The following is a 23,681-nucleotide window of genomic DNA, read 5'->3' on the forward strand; positions in this document are numbered from 1 at the left end:
GCAGTCGCACGTGATCTCAATGAATGTACATTTAGTGTAGTTTGCAGGGATTCAGCCGGAACATATATGGGATCTTCAGTCATCCGGACTAGGGAAATTTCTGACCCAGCCACTCTGGAGGCATTAGCGTGTCGTGAAGCTCTGGCGCTAGCCTCGGATCTTGCGCTATCACATGTGCTGGTGGCCTCGGACTGCCAAGGTGTGATTCATGATATCAAGAACAATACTGGAGGAGTTTATGCAAGTATCATAAAAGAGACTTTGGAAACATCTAGAAATTTTCAGCATTGTTCCTTCATCTTTGAAGGGCGAGAGTCTAATTTCGAGGCACATAGCCTCGCTAAACATGCTTTTGGTCTGGAGTTCGGGCGCCATGTGTGGCTCTTAAACCCGCCGGACTTACATTGTATCCCCATGAACTTGTTTACTCAATAAAGTAAAGTATGTTTAGACTCAAAAAAAAAAAGCTGAAACACGCCATGTTCTTCTTCCTCGGGAGAATTTGAAATTTCCCTGTAGCTCAAAACCTAGATCTCAGTAGTTCACAGAAAGAGTACTTGACCTACCATGATACACACAACAAATTTGGAAGTCAAACTCCACACATAATCAACACTAGCCCTCGTCTACGATGAAGAAAAGAGATTGTACGAATAGTAATTTTGCATTAGATCATATTAACTTTTTATCACCCTGACCTATGTGATGCAATTACTATCAATAAAGCAATAATAACTAAGAACGCAGTCAGACTAACAACAAGGGCAAGACAAAGCTTGAAGCATGCAAATTGAGTGAATAGAACATGTTGGCATCTCATAGAGATGTTGAAGTATATGTGGATTGCACAACCTTATTAGTTTGGACTTTTTGTTCTACTGCTTGTTGCATCTGTGCATGAAAATGGTGTTGAAATTCATAGGAATTTTAACATTTGCTCAAACCTCGTGTTTTTACTTGTTTTGAGAAGTCCAATGCAACATGCATCTTTATTTTTCCTAAGGAAACCACTTCCTGTAAAATTCCCACTCCCGCGGAGCATCCAAACAACTATGTTATACAATTCCTGCGATTTCTGTGGAATCTACCAGATATGCCTTCCAATTCATGTGTTTTGCATATCATGTATTCCAAACAGGCCCTAGCTTGTATGCGTGGTATACAAACAAATCCTAATACAGTGGAACTGCAAAATACTTGGAAGAAGAAAAATGCGCAGTCTGACATCATTTGTCCCTTCTAGTACAGTACAGCATGAGTACTTTGTACGCGTATATGAATGTGTGTATTGGTCATATAATCTACTTGATAGAATGGAGGTGGCTAGTATATTCGTTCTGCTGTGGAGACAGGGCGAAGGAAGACAACGATAACAGTGATGTTGTCTTTGCTGCCCCGCGCTGAGGCCTCGGTAGCCAGCCTCTTGGAGCACATTCCAGGCTCTTTCACAGTGTCCTTGATGATGGAAAGGACATCCTCGTTGCCTACCACATCCCAGAGTCCGTCACTAGCCATGACCTACAGCACATCAAAATCAAATCAAGTTGCCACCGATGAATGCTTGATGCTACAGTCCACTACATTCATTGCAACTTGCTAGCACCGATACTAGATATTTCTCACCAAGGTTCACGAGTATAGAATTAATTTAAAAGACCTTATTACTAATGCATGCAACATTTTCTTTATGCAACTCAGGAACAGAACAATTTACATATTAGATCATCATATCCATGATCTTTTAAATCGTCAGATCCATGATATTTCCCCAAACATATGAATATCATCGATATGATGGGTTAACCACTAAATTTTGCCTTCACTGTTTATACTGTTCCTTCTTACACAGCTATCCTAAAGAATCTTTCTGTAAATACTTTGCCACCAAGTTTTGCCTTCATTTCACATTGTAACAGAACTCAGGCCACCCTAACCTATTATCTTTGCTTGGGCCCCACTTGGGAGCACCAGAGAGTTTCACACCGGTATTAAATTTACGCCTGTTATTTACTTGTCACGGGTCTTCTTCATTCAGGAAAAAAGACTACAAGAGAAGCTTTTGTATTTTATTTACTTGAGTGCCTAGTATAAACACCCAATTCATAGGTTGCAATTTACAATTATATATTGCTAAGAATTGGTAACTAGCGTATGAAAGAAACACCATACCCAAGTAAGTACTTCAAGCTGATATAATGAAGAAATAAACATCAATGAACTAATAAGCACATGATATAATTGTGTAGTACATGTATAGAGCTTAATGTATTACAAAAAGATATCGCATTGATGTAGGATAATAAACTGAACACAGCAACACAGCTAAAGCTAATGGGACAAACCAGGAACTCGTCATCAGCTGTTAAATCAGTTTCAGTTATCTCAGGTAATGCTGTGACTGCTGGCTTGAGATCATCATCACCAATTGACCTTGTAACCTGTCAAGAAGAGACATTACTTTTTATAAACTACATTTTTTTTCTGTAAATTTTTCTACAAGACTACAACAGTTCTGAAGCATCATCTTCTCAGCATAAATAGGATAAGAAATGATTTTGACACAATTAATCGCACTGATAAATCTGTAGAGGATTTCCAAAATAAACAAATATGTCTGGGCGTGGGTTCCAGGGACTGAATCAGGCCCGCTAATCTTTCTGCCACAGAGATCGGATGCCTCGGCTCCTAGGGACTACTGCCTCATCAGCCTCATCTACATCTTCGCCAAGTTGGTGGCGAAGACGCTGGCCAGCAGGTTGTCGCCAAGGCTGGTGACTTAGGTTGAGAGCCAATGTGCGTTCATTAGGAAGCACTCCATACATAATAGCTAATGGGACAAACCAGGAACTCGTCATCAGCTGATTAATTACCTGTGCTGACTATATATTGCCGATCCGGACATGAATGAGAAGAAATGAGATGCTAAATTAGACCAAGTAGCTTTAGCGCATCTCCTTATTCCTCTATGCCAATCTACCTACCCCCAAACCCCACGAACCCTGGCAATTCATCCCCAAATTTCCCCATTTCAATCTCGGGGCATCACATCCCCCTCGAGTCAAGTTCTTCGTCTGGCTTGCTTGCCAGGACCGTTGCTGGACCACTGAGCAGCCCGCATGTTGGGGTCTGTGACCAGTCCGAGACAATGGCCCATCTCCTTGTTAGAGTTATATTTATAGTGGCCTTTGGCCATTGGCCTCCTTTGTACATGTATATATGATGGCTTTTGCCTCCTGATAATATGATCAAGTTGCTATTCCAACATGGTATTAGAGCTTTAGGTTTTCTTTTCCGATCAAATCTCGCGCTGAGCTGCCAGCTGCCGTTGCTGTTCCTCCCACCCGCATGCTGCAGGCCTAGCCACTACATCTCACACAGGCTGCAGGCCTACGCCCCCGATGTGCTCCAGTGTGCTCCCGTGAAGGCCGCCGTTCTGATCCCGACGGGCTCCATCGCTGCTGCTGCCCCCATCCATCCTGGTTCCCGTTCAGATCGGGCTGCAGCAAGTCCTCCGGATCGGGCTGCGCCTCCACCAGCAGCCACGCCTTTGTAACACCCCGGATGTAACTTTCCATAATTGTAACTCCAACTCTTGACATTTCCGGCTATGTGTTATGTTTTTTCCTCCGTGGTTGGGTTTTTGTCTTTCGTTTTGCATTTTGTTCATGTCATGCATTTCATTTCATGTCATCAATCGCATTGCATCTGCATGTTTTCATAAAACTCGCAGCCGTTCGTACTTGTCGCTTCTCTCCTTGTCTCCGTGGCATGTCGTCACCGCTTGTCTTCGTTGACCGTTCTGAGACCAACCACCCACTTGCACGCGATCGCCTTGTTCCTCTGCACAGCGCACAGACCCCTCCCGCGCGTCCGAAACTTCCCCGAACCCGAAACATCTCCAAACATCTATAAAACATCCCCAAACATCTATAAAACATCCCCGAACAAGGTCATGACCGATGGGCCCGGATCATCCCCAAACATCTATAAAACATCTCCGTTTTCTTAATTGGACTTCCTTACCTATATTTTTCTCAGCCGTCTGATTACGATCGTTGGGACGAGATAGCCCTACCCTAATACCTACCTATATAAATAGTCAAACCCTAGACCCTAGGCTGTCCAATCCATCCATCTCCTCACCCGCCGCCGCCACCCACTCTTCCTTGTTCCTCGGGAGTTTGTCCCATCGCCGTCGATTCCCTCCTTCATCGGGATCCCCATCCCACCAACCACCACAGCCCGAGCTCCGCCTCGTTTCCCCACGGCACCTACACCCTCCTCCCTCCTCGAGCCCGAGGCCATGCCTCCTCTGCTCGATCTCCACCGCAGGCCGCAGGCCGCGCCTCCCGCTCCCTCCTCGATCCAGATCAAGAGGGGTTCGATCCCCAGCCTCCCCGTCCTCCTGCTTACCTCGTCGCTGGTGAGCGTCGTCGTTGGACCAAGCCGGCCAGGCCAGTACCCCACGCCTCCCCTTATTTCTCCTTCCTCCATCTGTTTTTCTCCCTCTCACGCAGTTCTCTTCCTCTCTCTGAACCCTCACAGGAGCCACGGCCGAAGCTTCAAGCGATGCCCGTCTCGTCTCCATCCGACGACGCCGCCCTGGCCTTGGATCCGTTGGGTCCCGGCCATCCCCATCGTTGCCGAACCTTCTCAGCTCGCCGAAGCCCCAAGACCCGCGCCAAGTCCCTGGTGCCTCTAGCGATGCTGCCTCCTTCTGCTGCTCGATCCTCTGTTTCACTTCGAGACCCCAACAGCCGAGCCCCTTGCACGCCTCCTTCCTCAAGCAGGAGCTCGACCAGCTGCCGCTACCGCAACCCCGCCATGGACGCCGTCCGCCAGCGACCACCCAGGTCATGTCGCCGTACCCTGCCTCCTCTTCTTTGTGTTCTGCTTCTTCCCCTCTAATCACCGTCTCTGTCCTTGCCTCGAACAGGAGCACCAGCCGGCGCCACCATCGTCGGAGATGGGCCCCCGCCGCCTAGATCCAGCATCTCCTCCCGTTCCCATCGCTCCGTCCCCCCGCTGACTTGCCCGCGCCGCCGCTGCTCTGCTTCTACTCCCTGTCGAGCAGAGGGCCGCACCCGCAACCCCTGTCTTGCACGCTCGTCCCGAGCGTTGACCGCGATCTCTCCACCGACCTGGGCCTCAGCCCATGGTGAGCTGCCTCCCGCAGCGCCTGTTCCTGTTGGCCCGATCGCAGATTCGGCCCGTTGTGTGTTTTTTCCTTGCCAGGACGATTTGTCTATTTATCCAGTGAATTAAAAGATTCGCAGAAAACCCCTCTAACTTCATGCATATAATAACTCATGAACTATGCATCATATGTAAATAATTTATATATGTAAAATACTTAGAATTTCATCTAGTTTCATAATATGCAACTTTCACCCTCTGTTTAAAATGTTTAAAATGTTGTTTGTTTGAATTTGCTCAAATGTCATGCTAAAATGATTTATTTCATAACTAAATAACCGTAGCTCGGTTTTAAATAAACTTAATATGTAAATGGGGCGGAAAAATGCATAGATTAACTTGTTGCACTTTATTTTCCTGTTTAACAACAATAAAATATGGTTTAGGGCAGAACAGTACCAAATTCGAAATATGCACATGAGGATTTTTCGGAATTGTTGTTTGAGTTTCCGGCCTCATTTAAACTTGCCTATTTAGTTAGTTTAATTATGCTTCACCTCTTGCCATGTTTAACAACATTTAATATTGTTGTGTACCTAAACGAGAGCGAACTAAATAACTCGAATGTGGTGTCTCGTCAATATGCAACTCGTTGCATATTGAGCTCCACTTAATTTGTAGTATTGTTTGTGCACTTTGCCATGCCATGCCTCATTAAACCGGACATGCATCATACTTGATTGTGCATCATGCCATGTTTATGTGATGGTTGTTTACCATGTTGTTTGCTTCTTTCCGGTTGCGCTTCTCCTTGATAGTTCCGGTAACGTTGCGTTTGTGAGGATTCGTTCGACTACGTTGGTTCGTCTACTTCATTGTTTCGTTCTTCTTCCTTGCGGGATCTCAGGCAAGATGACCATTACCCTCGATATCACTTCTATCTTTTCTTGCTAGTTGCTTCGTTCTATCGCTATGCTGCGTTACCTATCACTTGTTTACCATGCCTCCCATATTGTCATGTCAAGCCTCTAACCCACCTTTCCTAGCAAACCGTTGTTTGGCTAAGTTACCGCTTTTGCTCAGCCCCTCTTATAGCATTGTTAGTTGCAGGTGAAGTTGAAGATTGCTCCATGTTGGAACAGGATCATTTTGGGGTATCACAATATCTCTTATTTAATTAATGCATCTATATACTTGGTAAAGGGTGGAAGGCTCGGCCTTTTGCCTGGTGTTTTGTTCCACTCTTGCCGCCTTAGTTTCTGTCATACCGATGTTATGTTCCTTGATTTTGCGTTCCTTACGCGGTCGGGTTTATGGGAACCCCTTGACAGTTCGCTTTGAATAAAACTCCTCCAGCAAGGCCCAACTTTGGTTTTTTCCATTTCCCTAACAACCTATAACCTTCCCTTGGGGTCTGCAGCCCCGAGGGTCATCTTTATTTTACCCCCCCCCCCCCGGCCAGTGCTTCTCTAAGTGTTGGTCCGAACCGGACGATGTCCAGCGCCCCCTGGGCAACCAGGGTCTATGCCAACCCGACGTCTTGCCCATCTGATGTGCCCTGAGAATGAGATACGTGCGACTCCTATCGGGATTTGTTGGCACATCGGGCGGTCTTGCTGGTCTTGTTTTACCATTGCCGAAATGTCTTGTAACCGGGATTCCGAGACTGATTGGGTCTTCCCGGGAGAAGGAATATCCTTCGCTGATCGTGAGAGCTTGTGATGGGCTAAGTTGGGACACCCCTGTAGGGTTTAAACTTTCGAGACCCGTGCCCGCGGTTATGTGGCAGATGGGAATTTGTTAATATCCGGTTGTAGAGAACTTGACACTTGACTTAATTAAAACGCATCAACCACGTGTGTAGCCGTGATGGTCTCTTTTCGACGGAGTCCGGGAAGTGAACACGGTCTTTGTGTTATGATTGTGCGTAAGTAGTTTCAGGATCACTTCTTGATCACTTCTAGCTTCTCGACCGTTCCGTTGCTTCTCTTCTCGCTCTTATTTCCGTATGTTAGCCACCATATTTGCTTAGTGCTTGCTGCAACTCCACCTCATTACCACTTCCTACCCATAAGCTTAAATAGTCTTGATCTCACGGGTTTTGAGATTGCTGAGTCCTCGTGACTCACCAGATACTATCACAACAGTTGCAGATGCCGATGATACCAGTGCAGGTGATGCAACCGAGCTCAGTTGGGAGCTCAACAAAGTTCTTGGTCGTTGCTATGTTTCGTTTCATGTTGATCAGTAGTGGAGCCTAGTTGGGACGATCGGGGATCTAGCAGTTGGGTTATCTTCTTTTCTTTTGGCTTCGTCCGTAGTCGGACTATGTGTGTACTCTGAATGATGTATGAATTATATGTTCATTGTGTAAAGTGGCGATTGTAAGCCAACTCTTTATCCCATTCTTGTTCATTACATGGGATTGTGTGAAAATGACCCTTCTTGCGACAAAACCACCATGCGGTTATGCCTCTAAGTCGTGCCTCACACATGAGAGATATAGCCGCATCGTGGGTGTTACAGCCTTCCTCCCCAATGCCGCGCGTTGGCGTAGGCGCCTGCATCTGGCATTCTGGCCCAGCCGCCGCATGTGCTTTCTCTAGGCTTGACGCCACCAACTTCTCCTGCGTCCGCCAAATCCCGATGCCGGCTGCCGATTTCCCGCCGCCATCCGCCAGCTGTTCCTCTACTCCCGGTGTCTACCGCCCCCTGCCGTGACCTCCGGCTCCTGCCCCGCCCATTTTTCGTCGCCGCGGGCCTTCTGCACATCCGCCGTCGGCCCCATCAACGCGGGCATCCACTGCTGTAGTGGTTGTGCGCTAGTTTCTTCTTCAGATCAACAGTGAGTAGTTGATCTGTTTTGAACCGGCTCAGCTCCTGTGCTTGGCTTGGCCCAGCTCCTGTGAACCGCCTCGGCTTGGCTCAGCTCCTGTGGACCACTCGGCTCAGCTTGTTCAACTGATGTCCTACTTTCTGGCAGCGCATTTCGTCTTGGCTAGTTGCTTAAAAAAAATGAGTGCAATGTCTATCGAGGTGTTCCCTACATTGACCCCGTCTCACACATACGTCATCACTCGATGCTTAGTGCTCATCCGTCTGTGACATTGTCCCCTATGGCGTCCTCAGCAGGCTGTGATGGGCGCTATTCGTCGACTCCTCTCGCGGCTTCTGCCCGCAGTGGTGGTGTCTGCTCTACGCCGACTCCTCTCGCGGCTTTCGTGCGTGGCAGTGACCGCTCTACGTCGACTCCTCTCGCAACTTCCGCACGCGGCCGTGACCGCTCTACGTCGACTCCTCTCGCAGCTTCCGCACGCGGCCGTGACCACTCTACGTCGACTCTCCCAATGGCTTCCACATGTGGCTCTATGTCGACTCGCTACTTTCGATCGACTCTACATGCGGTTTCCATAGATAGTGGCGATTGCTCATCGTCGGCAAGTGTTTCTACCTCGACCTCTTCCACCGTGTCCCTGTCTGCGCGTGAGATTGTGCAGCTGCGATGCCTCCTTGCTGCTTGGGATTCTTCGCTACAAGTTCTGCAGTTTCTGTGATTGACTCTTTTGGCATTGAGAAACCACCTTCTACCCATTCAGGTACATCCCCATGGATTCTTGATACTGGAGCGTCTTTCCATATGACTTATGATTCTTCCACTTTGACCTTCGTTTGACCTGTTGAGTCTCCTGTTTGTGTTCCTATGGCTGATGGCACTCCCCTCCCTGTAGCTAGTCCAGGAACTCTTAGCACTTCTTCATTTCATGTTCCCTCTATCGCTCATGTTCCTTGACTTACCATGCAACTCATATCTGGTGGTCAGATTGTTGACTCCAGTTGTAGGGTCATTCTCGACTTTGATTCCTGTTCTGTTCAGGATCATCGCACGGGCGCTCTGCTTAGTGCTGGGCCTCGATGCTCTGATGGCCTCTCGAAGCTTGACTGGCTTCGTCTTCCCTTTGCTGCCACTGCCGCCAGTATCGCAGCCCCTGTTGATGCATCTACCATCTCTTTTTGGCAGTGGCATCATTGTCTTGGCCATTTATGTGGTTCTCATTTCTCGTCTTTGGTTCATCGCGGTGTTCTGGGGTCTGTCTCTGGTAACGCTTCGTTGGACTGTCTGGGTTGTAGGCTTGGTAAGCAGATTCAGCTACCTTATCCTCACAGTGAGTCAGTGTCCGAGCGCCCTTTTGATCTCGTTCACTCTGATGTTTGGGGTCCGGCTCCCTTCGCTTCGAAAGGGGGTCATCGCTACTATATTATCTTCATAGATGATTTTTCTCGATACACTTGGATCTATTTCATGTCTTCTTGTAGTGAGGTCTTATCTATATACAAAAAAATTGCTACTATGGTTCGTACCCAGTTTTCCACTCCTATTCATGTTTTTCGCGTAGATTCAACTGGTGAGTATATCTCCCATGCGTTGCGAGGATTCCTTGCTGAGCAGGGTACTCTTACTCGGTTCGCTTGCCCTGGTGCTCATGCTCAAAATGGTGTGGCTGAGCGCAAGCATCGTCACCTTGAGACAGCGCGTGCGATGATGATCGCCACCTCTCTTCCACCTCACTGCTAGGTTGAGGCTCTTACCACTTCCACCTATCTCATCAACATTCAGCCATTTACTGCTCTACGGGGTAGTATTCATCTCGAGCGTCTTTCTGGTCGTTCTCCTGATTATTCATCGCTTCGTTTGTTTGGTTGAGTTTGTTATGTTTTGCTTGCCCCTCGTGAACGCACCAAACTGATCGCTTGGTCTGTTGAGTGTGTGTTTTCTCGGATATAGTGATGAGCAAAAGGGCTATCCGTGTTGGGATCCTGTCGGTCGCCTGATGCGTATTTCTCGGGATGCAACCTTTGATGAGTCTCGTCCCTTCTACCCGCGTCCATCCTCCTCGGCCTTTTACATGAAGGACATCTCTTTTCTTATGTTTCCGGATACATCTCCCTCCGTGCCCAGTATTCCTACTCCTCGTCCCACTGTTGCAGATCCGACACCGTCCTCTCCTACGGTTTATTCTCCTCCCTCATCACATGACTCTCCACCTCCATCACTGATACCTTCCCCTTCTCCACCTTCATCGTCGATACATTCCCTGTCTTCACCTCCAGTGATTCCACCTCTTCCCTCCTTTCCTTTCCATTATACTCATCGTCCACGTGTTGTGGATGAGTCTACTGATGTGTCGTCTTCCTCCTCTCAGTCGACTTATGGTCTTCATTCTCGGCCTTGTCCACCCCCTGACCGATATTCTCCTTCTCGCTATGGTCTTTCGACTATTCTTGAGCCGATTTCTTATCAAGATGTTGTTCATCCTGAATGACAGTTTGCGATGGCAGAGGAGATTGCTGCCCTTGAGCGCACTGGGACGTGGGATCTGGTTTCTATTCCTCCCCGTGTCCGTCCCATCTCTTGTAAGTGGGTTTTGTGGCTCGTGGCTTTCGGCAAGAGCATGGTCATGATTACGATGAGACTTTTGCTCCTGTGGCCCATATGACCATTGTCCGCACACTTCTCGTCGTGGCCGCTGTTCGCCACTGGTCCGTGTCTCAGCTTGATGTTAAGAATGCCTTTCTTAATGGTGAGTTGTGTGAGGAAGTTTATATGCAGCCACCACCTGGGTATTTAGTTCCTGGTGGCATGGTTTGCCGTCTTCGTCGCTTTCTCTATGGCCTTAAGCAAGCCCCTCGTGCTTGGTTTGAGCGTTTTGCCTCTGTGGTCACTTCAGCCGGTTTTTCGCCCAGTGCTCATGATCCAGCATTGTTTGTCCACCTTTCTGCTCGTGGTTGCACTCTTATTCTTCTATATGTTGATGACATGATCATCACTGGCGACGATTTTGAGTACATTGCCTTTGTCAAGGCCCATCTCAGTGAGTAGTTTCTTATGCTGATCTTGGTCCTCTTCGTACTTTCTTGGGATTGAGGTTTCCTCCACCTTTGATGACTTTTTTATTTCCCAAGAAAAGTATATCCAGGATCTTCTTGTTCGTGCGGCTCTTAGTGATGAGCGCACTGTTGAGACTCCTATGGAGCTCAATGTTAATCTTCGCGCTTCTGATGGTGAGCTCTTGTCTGATCCGATGCATTATCGTCATCTTGTTGGGAGTTTTGTCTATCTTGCTGTCACTCGTCCGGATATCTCTTATTTTGTCCATATTCTGAGTCAGTTTGTTTCCGCTCCCACTTCAGTTCATTATAGACACCTTCGTGTTCTACGATATCTTCGCGGCATGATCTCTCTTTTTTCCCGTTCCAGTTCATTACAGCTCTAGGCCTATTTGGATGCTACGTGGGCTAGTGATCCTTCGGATCGCCGTTCACTTTCTGCTTACTATGTCTTTCTTGGTGGTTCTCTTATTGCCTGGAAGACGAAGAAACAGACTGCAGTTTCCTGTTCGAGTGCAGAGGCCGAGTTGAGAGCTATGGCTCTTCTGACGGCAGAGGTGACTTGGTTACGATGGTTACCGGAGGATTTTGGTGTTTCTGCTACTACACCTACCACCCTCTTGTCCGACAGTACATGTGCTATCATTATTGCACCGGACCCCGTGAAGCATGAGCTTACCAAGCATATTGGTGTTGATGCTTCTTATGTGTGTGCTGCTGTGCAGGATCATGTTATTGCTCTTCAGTATGTGCCCTCTAAGTTATTGCTCTTCAATATGTGCCCTCTAAGTTATTGCTCTTCAGTATGTGCCCTCTAAGGCCCAGACTAGAGCGCAACATAGATTTCACCTCTCCAAACTAAGTGTTGTGGATCCACCATGAGTTTGAGGAGGGGTGTTAGAGTTATATTTATGGTGGCCTTTGGCCTTTTGCATTAGCCTCCTCTGTACATGTATATATGATGGCTTTTGCCTCATGATAATATGATCAAGTTGTTATTCCAACACTCCTAACCTTCTATTCTTTCTCCTTCCATAATCTTGGTCACTTGGTGCATCTGGGAGCATCGCAGCGCAATCATTGACGACGGTCAACTCAGCTTAGCTCATCTATTTAACGCAGCACAATCATCGAGGACGGTAAACTCAGCTTAGCTCATCTATTTGACATGATCAAGATGGAAGCCAGCAATGGGTGACAGCGGGGCGAGGGGTCTGGTGGCATTGCTCCCGGCGAGGGCGGTGTCTAGTGATTACAGGTGTCATGTTGTATTTCACCCGGTGTTGCCCTTCTTAGTGCTTGCACAAACTCTTCTTTCTATCAATGCATCAAGATGCAAGGCTTTTGCATTTTCTCAAAAAATAAATAAATAGAGTAGAATAATCTACATCAGGCGAGTTCTGCATTCGTAAAAAATCTTCAAACATACTTTCCATGTTGAATGTGAAGATCTAGGTGATGCATAACTACTGGAAACAGAAGATGGGAGCATCTCTAGCAGAACCCGTATAACGCCGACCCGCAAAACGCGTTTACAGTTCGCGGAAAAACGGCTTTGCGGGCTGGCGCGGGCGGCCGCAGAATCGGACCCCGCAAAACGGACCCGTAAAAAAGGATATTCACGGAATATGCTCTTTTATGGGTCGGCTTTGCGGGGTTTGCTCGGGCGCCGCTCCCGCCAGCCCGCAAATCCGAAATTTGCAATTCAATTTCGCACAAGAAAATACATTTCTTTGCTTTTTCAACGGCATTGGATACATGTACTTCACCAAATCTTTGCTAGAATAGCAAGACCAAAGAAAACAAGAACCACAATTATGCATTTTAGAAGATATCCAACTTCAATAACCGCTCCCACTAGTTGGACCAATATCTTCTCCATGCATTCGTTGTTCATCTGCGGATTCTTGATTTTGCATTCTTCATTCTTCTTCTTTGGTTCTAAAGAAGTAGACATTGCTTCCCCTCTATTTTCTTCTCTAGTTGCACATGCAGATGCATCATTAGCTTCAATTCTACTAAGGAGTGCACGAACATCTATTAAGTTCCTTTCTATCAATAAATCAATGTATTCTCCTTCCCAAAACCAAAATGAGCATCCATCTTCCTACACACATGAAGATGTTCAAAATGAGCTATCGCAATTGAACCGAAGAATAAGGTGACAAAGCCGAATGAAAACAACACATACCCCGTCGTTTTCGCATTTGAAGAACACCCATCCGGGGTGCTTCGGCATGCCCAAAGTTAGCCGCAACACTTTCCGCGTGCAGTCATCGCACTGTATGAGCGGCATCGGCGAGCCAACGAGCCGCTGCGCGAGCGCCGAGCCCGACGGACGGCCGGCTGAATCCCTGCCGGCAAACCGTCGACGGCGGCTACAGGACAAACCCGTACCTGCATGCGGCGATGGGGCTTTGTCGGGGCTGTGCGGGGTGCTCCCCGACCAATCCATCGCTTGGCGCAGCCACCGGTGGCCGGAAAAGCCAAATCTGGCCGCCTGCGTCAAATAACCGCCGTCTGCAACTTTCCGGCCCGCCAACGCAAGAGGAAGTGGCGGAGGGCATCCTCGGGCGTGTTGCGGCCTTCCGGCGTGATCCCGCCAGCTACTTTGGGCGGCGGGGCGAGGAGGAGAGGGGCGGTGGTGGGTGGGGAAAAGCGCGGGCTGGAATGTCCTCCCCACCAACCGCTCCCGCTATATACAGGGCGCCGGCGGGCCGGGGGGAGGGGACCCGCGTTTTCGCGGGTTGGGACGGGAATTATGCCGCGCCCCGCAAAAACTTTTACAGGTCAGACGTGTTTGCGGGGTCTAGTCGGGCAGGATTTTCCTCGCCGACCCGTATATTGGCGGTTATTTTGCGGGTCGCGGCTTTTTACGGTGTCTGCTAGAGATGCTCGGAGAAAATGTAAGAGAAACTGTGTACATTTCCCATAGGAGCATGCTTTACTTTCAACTACACCTAAGTTACAGTTGGATAAGCTTTTGTAGGAAGAAGTTTGCAAGGTAAAGGTAGATCATCTGTTATGTCAAATTGGATTCAAAGATTTTATAAGCGAAGTAAAGGTGTATTTATATAACTGGGTCTTAAACATTCAATAGGACCGTTTTGAAGTAGATATTTATGTTCTTCATCACAAATTATAGCACAGGACATCTAGTGTGAAGCATTCAGCAAGCATACATAGTCAATCTTTCCAGTTTTGCTGCTGCCACGGACAGATTGCTGGGATTTCTTACTGTATGAATATGTATGTAATTATCTGACTTTGAAGTGCTAAACAGTCCAAGAGGCTATCTACAACATAAATAAAGTATAAACAGAAATAGGTGGGGCCATCATACATTGACCGTTTACCATTGAACGTTTCCTTCAAATTAATTGACAAACAAAAAAGCTTAATCTCAACTAATGTGGGAGCTAGATTAAGTTACTAATCTTGCAATATGTCTATGCATTTGCCATAAACTGGGGCTCCTTGATTTTCGGTGCATAAATTCAAAACATATTTGAATATGCTTTTCAAAATTTCTAGTATCTGGGTGGGTACCCCCAGACCCCAGTACACTCCGCGTTCTTAAACTTCAAAATAGTCTAAAACGAACCTCAAACTTTCAAAACCTTCCCTTTAATCCTATGTGGCTCCCACGCATCGATGCGGATAATCCTCACCACCCTTCTTAACCAAACAGAGTACTGGACTAGTTTTCCTGAAGACCTAAACCAGTCATTGTGTGCTAATGGCGCTAGGCCTGCTCGAGGTGGACCCTGGCCCGAAGAGGCGAAGGGCTCGACGGAAGCCACATGCCAAAGGCAGGCAGGAAAAAAACTGGGAAATAGGTTATTTTTTTGAGAGGGAAATTGATTTATTTAGTCTCTGCTTCATGATAAGATATGAATGCAATCTATTTTATAGGGATGGCTAAAATTAAACCTAAGAAAAGGAACTAATCGAACAAATCATAGAGACAATAGTAATTAAGTAACTATTGCCTTGCCCCTTGGTGGCCTCCTATTGGGAATTTGGGATGTACGTATATGACATGATAGCTATAATCTTGAATCTCGACAAAAAAATTAACCCTGTAGCTGTAGATGCCATGTTAGTTAGAACTCAACATGCATTAGATTAAAATTTGTTCCTTTCCTTAATCATGTTATATGTCGGATCTCACAGAACACTTAAGTATACCTCCAAAGTGGAAGTTAACTTTAGATGTGTTTTAATAGTTGTTTCTGCAATGTAGTACATACCACAGAAACATGATGTTTTTTTAAGAAACAGTAAGATATTTGTTGCTAAATGCAAAAGTTTGATCAGTTCAGTGTGCTCAAGTCGGTACATGTGTGAGAAAAAGCAAAACAAAGTGAGCACCTGAAGAGCAGCTGCACCGACTCGCCATGTATCTATTTGCCATCTGACTTCAGCCCCTTCCTTTATAACACGCTCTCTTTCCTTGGGGCAACTAGCAACATGATCCTATCAAAACAAAATAAAAAGGAAATTGCATTATATGCTAATTTGTACTGTGAGAAAAGAAAAGAGAATTGATGCCAACCCTAGTCAGAGGAAATGGTTTGCCAGCACGGCTGAGAATTGCTCGGCAATCACCAGCATTTGCTACAAAAAGTTTGTTTCTCACTATCAATGCTGTCACTGCCGTGCAACCAGGATGCCAGTCTTTCTGGATTATCCTTTTTGACTTCTGGTGAGCAATTAACTCTTCTCTAAATGCTGTGTCACTACTTACAAATGCTTCTGCAAGGGCATCAATCGGGCTACACAGAACAACAAATCCATGAAAATTAAGAACAGAAAAAAAAACAGAGAAGTGCATATTTCAACCCCCAACACTTGCCCTAGTCTAATTTACAACCCCCAACTCCAATATTGTCTACATTACAACCCTGAAATCTTAAAACCGGCCAGGATTCAACCCTCCCCTCCCTGTTGACCGGTTTTGACCCGTTGACCATCCAATTAGCAAAAAAAGTTCAAATTTTCCAAAAACAATCAAAAAAATCCAGGAAAAAGTTCAAAAATCTGGAAAATAAAAAAAAAGGTTCGGGGCTGTTTTCTGAAAATTCTAAAAAATCTGTAAAATCGAAAAAAAATCACAACCTTTTCAAGATGCTTAGTATTTTTTTTCTTGATTTAACAGAATTTTTTCAAAAAATTCTGGAAAAAATAATTTGACTAAATTTGGGCAGAAAATTCTGCAAAAGATGGGTTTTACTTTTCTTTTTTTTTTACAATTGTTTTGATTTTACATTTTTTTTATTTTATAGATTTCCCCCATTTTTCCAGTATGTTTTTATTTTTGCAGATTTTTTCTGGAAATTTTATTTTTTTGCTGATGTGGTTTGCTGGCTGGATGGTCAATGGGGAGGGGAGGATTGAATCCTGGTCAGTTTTAAGAGTTGGGGGTTGTAATGTAGACGCGGTATTGGATTTGGGGTTGTAAATTAGACTAGGGCAAGAGTTGGGGGTTGAAATATGCACTCTATCAGAAAAAAAAATAGATAGTTTGTATTCAACCCGAACCTGGCAGTGTGTCCAAATTGCTTGAGAAATCCAGGAACTGCTCGGACAGAAAACTCAGCAGCTGCCGCACCTGTAAGAATATTGTGTAATGTATGCTAATGCAAACATAGTAAAAATCAAAATGTAGACTTAAGAAACACTGAACCTCTGTGTCCATCAAAAATGCCAAAGGAATGCACATCTTTTTCTTCAGACATGCAGGTAAGCATAAAATGAGTATCTTCCATTGTTTCTCTTCGTCCACATGTTGCAAAAGATCCCCAGCTCAAAGTTGGACGATACACAGAGACAGAGGACTGATCAAATGAACTAGACCAAGGATTCACTGCATAGTCTAATTTGTTTGCTTTCTTTGTTAACAGTTCCCCTTGGTTAAACCAGTTTAATGCTTCTTGATAATGGTGTACTTCTGCCTTGCTGTTTCGACTCAAGTTCACTGAACCAGATGATAGAGGGCAAGAATATGTAACTAAATGCTTCTGTATTACATTTAACTCTTCAATTATATCTCCAAATGATGGTCTTCGTTCAGGATCAGAATCCCAGCTGCGCTGAATAAGTGACAAGAGACTTGGTGGAGAGCCAGACTCTGGAAGGGCCAGAGCAGGGCGCAATCCTTGAGAAACAACAGCTGATGTAAGTTGCTGTTCAGTGTAAGTCATTTCAAGAATGGTGTGTGCCTAAAGAAAGATAGAGCAAGCTGTTACTTGCAGAGAACATAAAATGCTCAGCTTAGCTAGCTATAGGTAACTATAATTATGATGTGGGTCTAGAGACTAGCATGATGTGGTCAAGTAGCTCATATGGATATGTGCATTTATATCATTTCTGAGCCCATCACTGAATGCACTTCAGACAGCCGCCGGTAGCATTTTCATCCAGCAACTTCTTTCAGTTGTTCACCGCAGATTAAAAACAGCCAAGCCTACCTAACCTTTGTGTATATTGCATGCTGACTTTGCCCAGTCCAGGATCAAATCAAAGGGGGTTGTGGGAAAAGCTAGCTAATACTTAGTTTTCGTGTGGAAGGGGAGGGTGACTAATGGAGAAGTCAGCTTCACCAGAGTTCAATTTTCAAGATGGATGGATCTAATTGATCTTCGGCCGATGCATGTGCAATGCACGTGAACTCCATGCCGAATGGGATCTTCACCAGAGTTCGATTTTCAAGATGGATGGAACTAATTGATCTTCACCTGATGCATGTGCAATGCACGTGTACTCCATGCCGAATGGGATCAACCTGCCATTCAAGCAAAACTAGCCAGGCTGGCAAGCTTCAGAACTGTGATGAACCACATAAACAAGCTGTTGGGTGAAAATGTGCAATTTACATGTTTATGGACTTACTTGACCAAACCACAAGTTTAGGAATCTACCATATGATTACTCCATTTAAGAGTTCTATACTGGCTGGCCATTTAAATGTTAGATTAGGAAGAAATCATTAAAACAAAAAAAATCTAATTTGATAGAATACCAAAGCAATCATACAAAACACAAATAGTCCATAGTATGGCTGTTTATGAAATGAGCCACAACACTGGAGCTATTGAACAAGCAACAAAAATGAACCTGTGCTTCTGCTCGCAGATCAGTGTAAGGCACAACACCAGTAAGAAGCTCGCTGTAAAATGATAAAATTAGAAGGGAAATCAGGGAGTAACATCTAAAAATACAAAATTATAAATATCTTTTGTTATGGAGCATGAACTATCTACCTAAAACAACAACAACAACAACAACAACAACAAAGCCTTTAGTCCCAAACAAGTTGGGGTAGGCTAGAGGTGAAACCCATAAGATCTCGCAACCAACTCATGGCTCTGGCACATGGATAGCAAGCTTCCACGCACCCCTGTCCATAGCTAGCTCTTTGTCGATACTCCAATCCTTCAGGTCTCTCTTAACGGACTCCTCCCATGTCAAAATCGGTCGACCCCGCCCTCAAAAAGGTGCGTATGTGGGATTTGATCCCTGGAACAAGGGGTCTGTTCCAAGTGCTTCTGCCAGTCGGGCTAGAGTAGTACTTGTAACTATCTACCTAAAACATGACAACAAATTCCTATGGCAAACCTGGCCCGGTGGTTATGGGAAAATAAAAGGGGAAGAGGAGAAAATAGGTAGGGGAGTATGAGAATAGCCCCTTAGAGATGGGAGATTTAGTAAAAATTTGGCTCCAAATAAATCTCAGTAGGGCACCAAGATATGAGAACACCAGGAGAGACAAAAATGTTGCTTTATCATAATAGATCTTTTGCAACATGATTTTGAAACCGATGGTTTTTGCAATGTCACTAATTGTTACTGTGATTTAGTTTTGTTTTCATGTTATTTAACTACTTTCCCTCGAAATTAATGGGCATACACATATATAACCCAAGAAACCTCAATTAGACATGTGTATAACATCACTTTAATATAGAAAGGGCAGCCCGGTGCATGTAGCTCCCGCTTGCGCAGGGTCGGGGAAGGGTCCGACCACTTTGGGTCTATAGTACGCAGCCTTTCCCTACATTTCTGTAAGAGGCTGTTTCCAGGACTTGAACCCGTGACCTCATGGTCACAAGGCAGCAGCTTTACCACTGCGCCAAGGCTCCCCTTCTGTATAACATCACTTTAATATCCAAACAAAAAATGAATATAAAGTCAATGTGTTTTGACAAAGAAAAGAGAACGCGGTACTCGAAATAACATAAATTTTCAGTAATAGTTATTCCCCTGAACACAGTGTGAATGCAGCACTAATGACATGCCACAGAAATGCCACACTAACGTCATTATCCAACATGTGTTGGACACGATATATGACGTCAAGTACAATATGCAACATGGATTTATGTGGGATATGGCACTCCCTCCAATATAGATATGGTATCTGCACTAATCTAAAATCTTCTGAGATGTCAAATTGTGGATAAAACGAGCAGTCTTAGAAGCGACACCAGTTGAAGCATTCGGTCAACAGGATATAGATACAAAGATTTCAAAAAAAAAATTCAGGCAATGTAGTATGGACTGTAATTATATGACAGGAACAATTGGATAGGGCTGATTTAAATTAATTCCATAAGAAAAATGCCTTACTTTATTAATATTGCAAAGCTGTAAACATCTGATTTTTCTGTATGTAAATCCTTTCTCAAAATTTCTGGTGCCATGTAAATTAGTGTCCCGACCATATTCTTTTTATAGAAACCACCGGTAGGCTTGCCAGATGATTTCCAGTTCTCAGCTGAAACACTTTTAATATCCTTCTGGTACATAGCCAAGCCAAAATCTGCTAGATGTGGAAGGAGGTCTTTATCTAGCTGTACAGAATTATAGAAAAATCAATGCATTAAATAAAGATAAGAAAATCCTTATGTGCTCAAAGAATGTAATTCAACAGTCTGACAACTGTCTGACACAAAGATACAAGAAAAATGCAAGGACATACCAAAATATTTGCTGGTTTTATATCTCGGTGCACTATCCCAAGAATTTGTAGGTATTGGAGAGTCTTTGCTGTAACAATACAGTGTAAAGCAATGTCAAATTGGTAATTCAAGGGTTTTGCAAGAGCTGACATCCAACACTGATTAGATCCAGCATAATGTTACCTAGAAAGAATAAAGAAAATTAAGCCATGCATTACTATTTCTGAAATAGATAAACATCGGTGCTACCTATAATTAACCTCACTGCTTAGTCGATCTAGTCATTGTCTTTGTATTTTATATGGTGAGAACATTATTTTCTGTTTAAGTCTATTTAAAATTACAACAAATCTGTTCTTGCTTAACTTTGGTACTACATGAACTTGCCTTGTTATTGAAGCAACATAACAGAACAATTTAGTACATAAAAAAAGTTGTACAGTGTGCACAGTGATGTGTAAAAATCTTCCTAAAGTACCAGGGTCAAAAAGAAGTGCAAGTGAAAGTACAAAGTTCTCTTATTTGGACTTAAATGCTAGCAATTGTTTTTGTCGTTTAGTCACCCTTGGATATGGTGAGATCTGAAGGACTGGAATATCAACAAAGATTTGGTCATGGACAGGGGTGCGTAGAAGTTAGCTATCCACATGCCAGAACCACGACTTGGTTTCGATATCTTATGGGTTTCAACTCTAGCATACCCCCAACTTGTTTGGGACTGAAAGGCTTTGTATTCACCCTTGGATAAGAATTAACAGATGAAACTGCTAAAAACACCCCCGAGTCAAGAAAAGAGATATGTATAAAAAAATGTGTAGAAAATATATTCAAGAAAACAGATACATGTGATCGTTTACAGCTATGTACAAAAAGTATAATTGCAGGTAAAGCAAGCTTCTAAAAAACTGGTTCTGCGTAAAACTCAAACCAAGATATACACTTTATTCTAACAGCTGAAAACATAATACTCCCTCCGTCCCGAATTACTTGTCTTAGATTTGTCTAGATACAGATATATCTAGACACATTTTAGTGTTAGATACATCCAAATATAAGACAAGATTTTTGGGACGGAGGTAATATATATTAAACACAAACTCAAGGAAAACTATAACTGTAACAAACTGGGACCTAGATAGCTGGCAATCGTGACCACTTGCTGGATAGAAGGGCTCCACTCCTCAACATGTATCTTGTCTGCCAAGTTTGGAGGCTCAAAATATTCGAAAAACATCAAGTAATTTGGAGGACGTGCATGTGCTGCAATGAGTTTCACCAACCCTGGATGATCCAGCTCACTGCATATAAATTGAAATCCACAAATTAATCCAGGAAATTAGAGAGCAACTAATAGTAATCCTAAAAGATGTTAGCAGCTTCTTCAGGATATAAGAATCATTTCTGACCAAAAGTTGAATGCAGCAGTAACCAGAGTTCATATTATCACGATGTGGATCATAGTGTCGGCCCAGTGGGAACCGGGGTACCACGGGCCACCTGCCTACGGCCCAGGAAAGGCCACTTGGCCCAAGTTATAGGGCGGCCCACCAACGGGCGCCACAAGCCAGCAGCCTCGCGAACCGGGGTAACCCGAGGAAGCCTGCACAGCGGGTGCCGCCCGTCACGTGGGTGACGTTGATAAAGCAGGCGCCAGACTGCGGGGCCAGGACAGTTTCCCCTTTGGTGCTAAGGGAGCAGCTGTGCCAACCTGCCCCCAAAGCAAGTCCCAAGGGTTTCCCTTTGTTGATAGAAGACCAAGACGGTGGCACGGCAGGACGGAGGTCATCGTGGAGCCCCTGGCGCGTCATGGATAGCACCTTTTGCAGGCGAAGACCACCTTTCGTCAGGAGAAGCACCGGCGCCTGTCCCCTTTCAAATGCCGCCCTGTGGCAGCCTTTCCCACTCATATTTTCGAGGAAGAGGCCCAAGGCATCTATTTAAGGGGCAGTGTGGCCACCATAGCAAGGGATCGGCTCATCGCCTCCTGCCAAAACCCTAGCGCCATTGCTAGCACTCTCGAGCTCTAGCTCATCTTGTAGCTCCAGGAGCACGGTCCACAAGCAAATACAACCAAGCAGGAGCACCGCAAGGTGGCCCGAACCTGGGTAACTCTCTGTGTCCTCACCATGCCTAGCTCGTAGCCTCGTAGACGCAAGCCAGGCCCCCAGATCTCGAACCAGGGTTTTTGGAGGATTTCCCGTGGCTCGGAATCAATCCCCAGTATTGAACGATATTAAGATACTATGTGAGAGAAAAGATATGAATCACACTATGTATCATAATCTGATGCTACCACTATCATATCGTGCTAGAGATCAAAGCACCATTAGAATCGTGAAACATATCAGGTATTAAACCATGAGGTGTATTAAGCATTTAAAATTATTCTTAGACCACTATAAAAAATAATCAGATTGTTCTTAGACCATGAGGTGTAATACACATCATGGTCTAAGAACAATACAATTAAAGAGCCGTTAAAATAATTTGTCCTCCATAAATTATTTTTGTAATTTATAAAATAATTATCTTTAAATATACAGATTTCATGACATTGGTGATCCTACGATACAACATTGCCAACAAAAAACAAGACTACCTACTATCCCCATACCAAAATCTTAGCAACAACCACTAACAAAACACGCCTTTCATTACAGTTTGCAACCATACATAATATTGCATGCTTTCTACAATATACTTATTATTCACATGCTGCAATGTTATTCCAGTCGTGTGAGCAGAGCTGGTCATAGTGGGGAGTAACTTAGAGTAGTAACATGCATACGTTACTACTCTATGTTACTACCCTTATAGTGGGAAGTGTCATATGTGTAGTAACATACACATGTTCATTTATTGTCTTGTAGACTCATTTTGCATTGGAAAACGCTATGTGATGGTAACATATTAGGTTACTCTATTTGGCTCTCTCCTCATTAACTACTTGCCACATCAACATTTTTGCTTATGTGGCATCTATGTTACTACCTATGTTACTCCCACTATGACCAGCCTAACTAAATGCAGCACAAGCACACTAGCTCATCCTCTCCATAATTCCCAATCAGACGTCTCTTGCAAGCGAGCAAATGCGCATCAATTTTGAGCAATGGCTTCCCTTGCAGCCACTGGGGATATGGGGAATTTGTTAGACAATAACGCATGCGCGCTGGAGTAGTGAAAGAGAGACTACCGACCATAGAAGCTGGAGCTGGTAATGGAACTTATCGAGGTCGTCGGAAGTGGACAACACGGGCTTCTTCGCCGCCGCACGCTCGCCCCCCAATCGCGCCTCGTACACCGTGCTCTCCGACCCTGCACGGCGCGTCATGTGACGTCACATCGTCGTACCATTTCTCCTCCCCCCGTCGCCACACGCCATTCCTCACAAATCAAAACAATGGGTGGGGGAGGAGGGGGGAGGAGAAAGAAGGATGGGGCGGGGGTTACCTCGGGCGATGGGGGAGAGAAGGGAGAAGGACGCGGCGGGGAGGTGGAGCGGGATGGCGTCGCTACGGCAGCATCCGCGCACGCAACGATTGGTTTCCTCCGGCGGCACCTCCAGCAGACCCATCGGCGCCGCCTCGACCTCCTCGTCGGCGTTGTGTCGCCTGGGAGACGAGTTAATTGAATCTCGACTGGTGTGGGTGGGGAAGGGAAGACGGCGTTGCGACGGAAAGGCCAACGGTTCGA

At 45.2% G+C, this 23,681-nt stretch overlaps 1 protein-coding gene across 1 annotated transcript; it reads right to left on the bottom strand.

Annotated features, from left to right (window-relative positions):
- Positions 1 to 1,017: 1,017 nt before the first annotated feature.
- LOC119277435 (protein kinase and PP2C-like domain-containing protein) lies at positions 1,018 to 23,681 on the bottom strand. The gene is made up of 12 exons (XM_037558715.1): positions 23,439 to 23,681; positions 23,186 to 23,303; positions 21,117 to 21,283; positions 20,006 to 20,073; positions 19,654 to 19,877; positions 18,142 to 18,193; positions 16,712 to 17,246; positions 16,567 to 16,636; positions 15,581 to 15,800; positions 15,397 to 15,501; positions 2,343 to 2,438; positions 1,018 to 1,518 (listed from the first exon to the last, which is right to left on the bottom strand). Exons 1-12 carry the CDS (start codon positions 23,560 to 23,562, stop codon positions 1,324 to 1,326), a joined length of 1,974 nt encoding a protein of 657 aa, XP_037414612.1. The 5' UTR covers positions 23,563 to 23,681; the 3' UTR covers positions 1,018 to 1,323.

The sequence above is a fragment of the Triticum dicoccoides genome, chromosome 3B (genome assembly GCF_002162155.2).
Source record: "Triticum dicoccoides isolate Atlit2015 ecotype Zavitan chromosome 3B, WEW_v2.0, whole genome shotgun sequence".
In the NCBI taxonomy this organism is placed as follows: Eukaryota; Viridiplantae; Streptophyta; class Magnoliopsida; order Poales; family Poaceae; genus Triticum; species Triticum dicoccoides.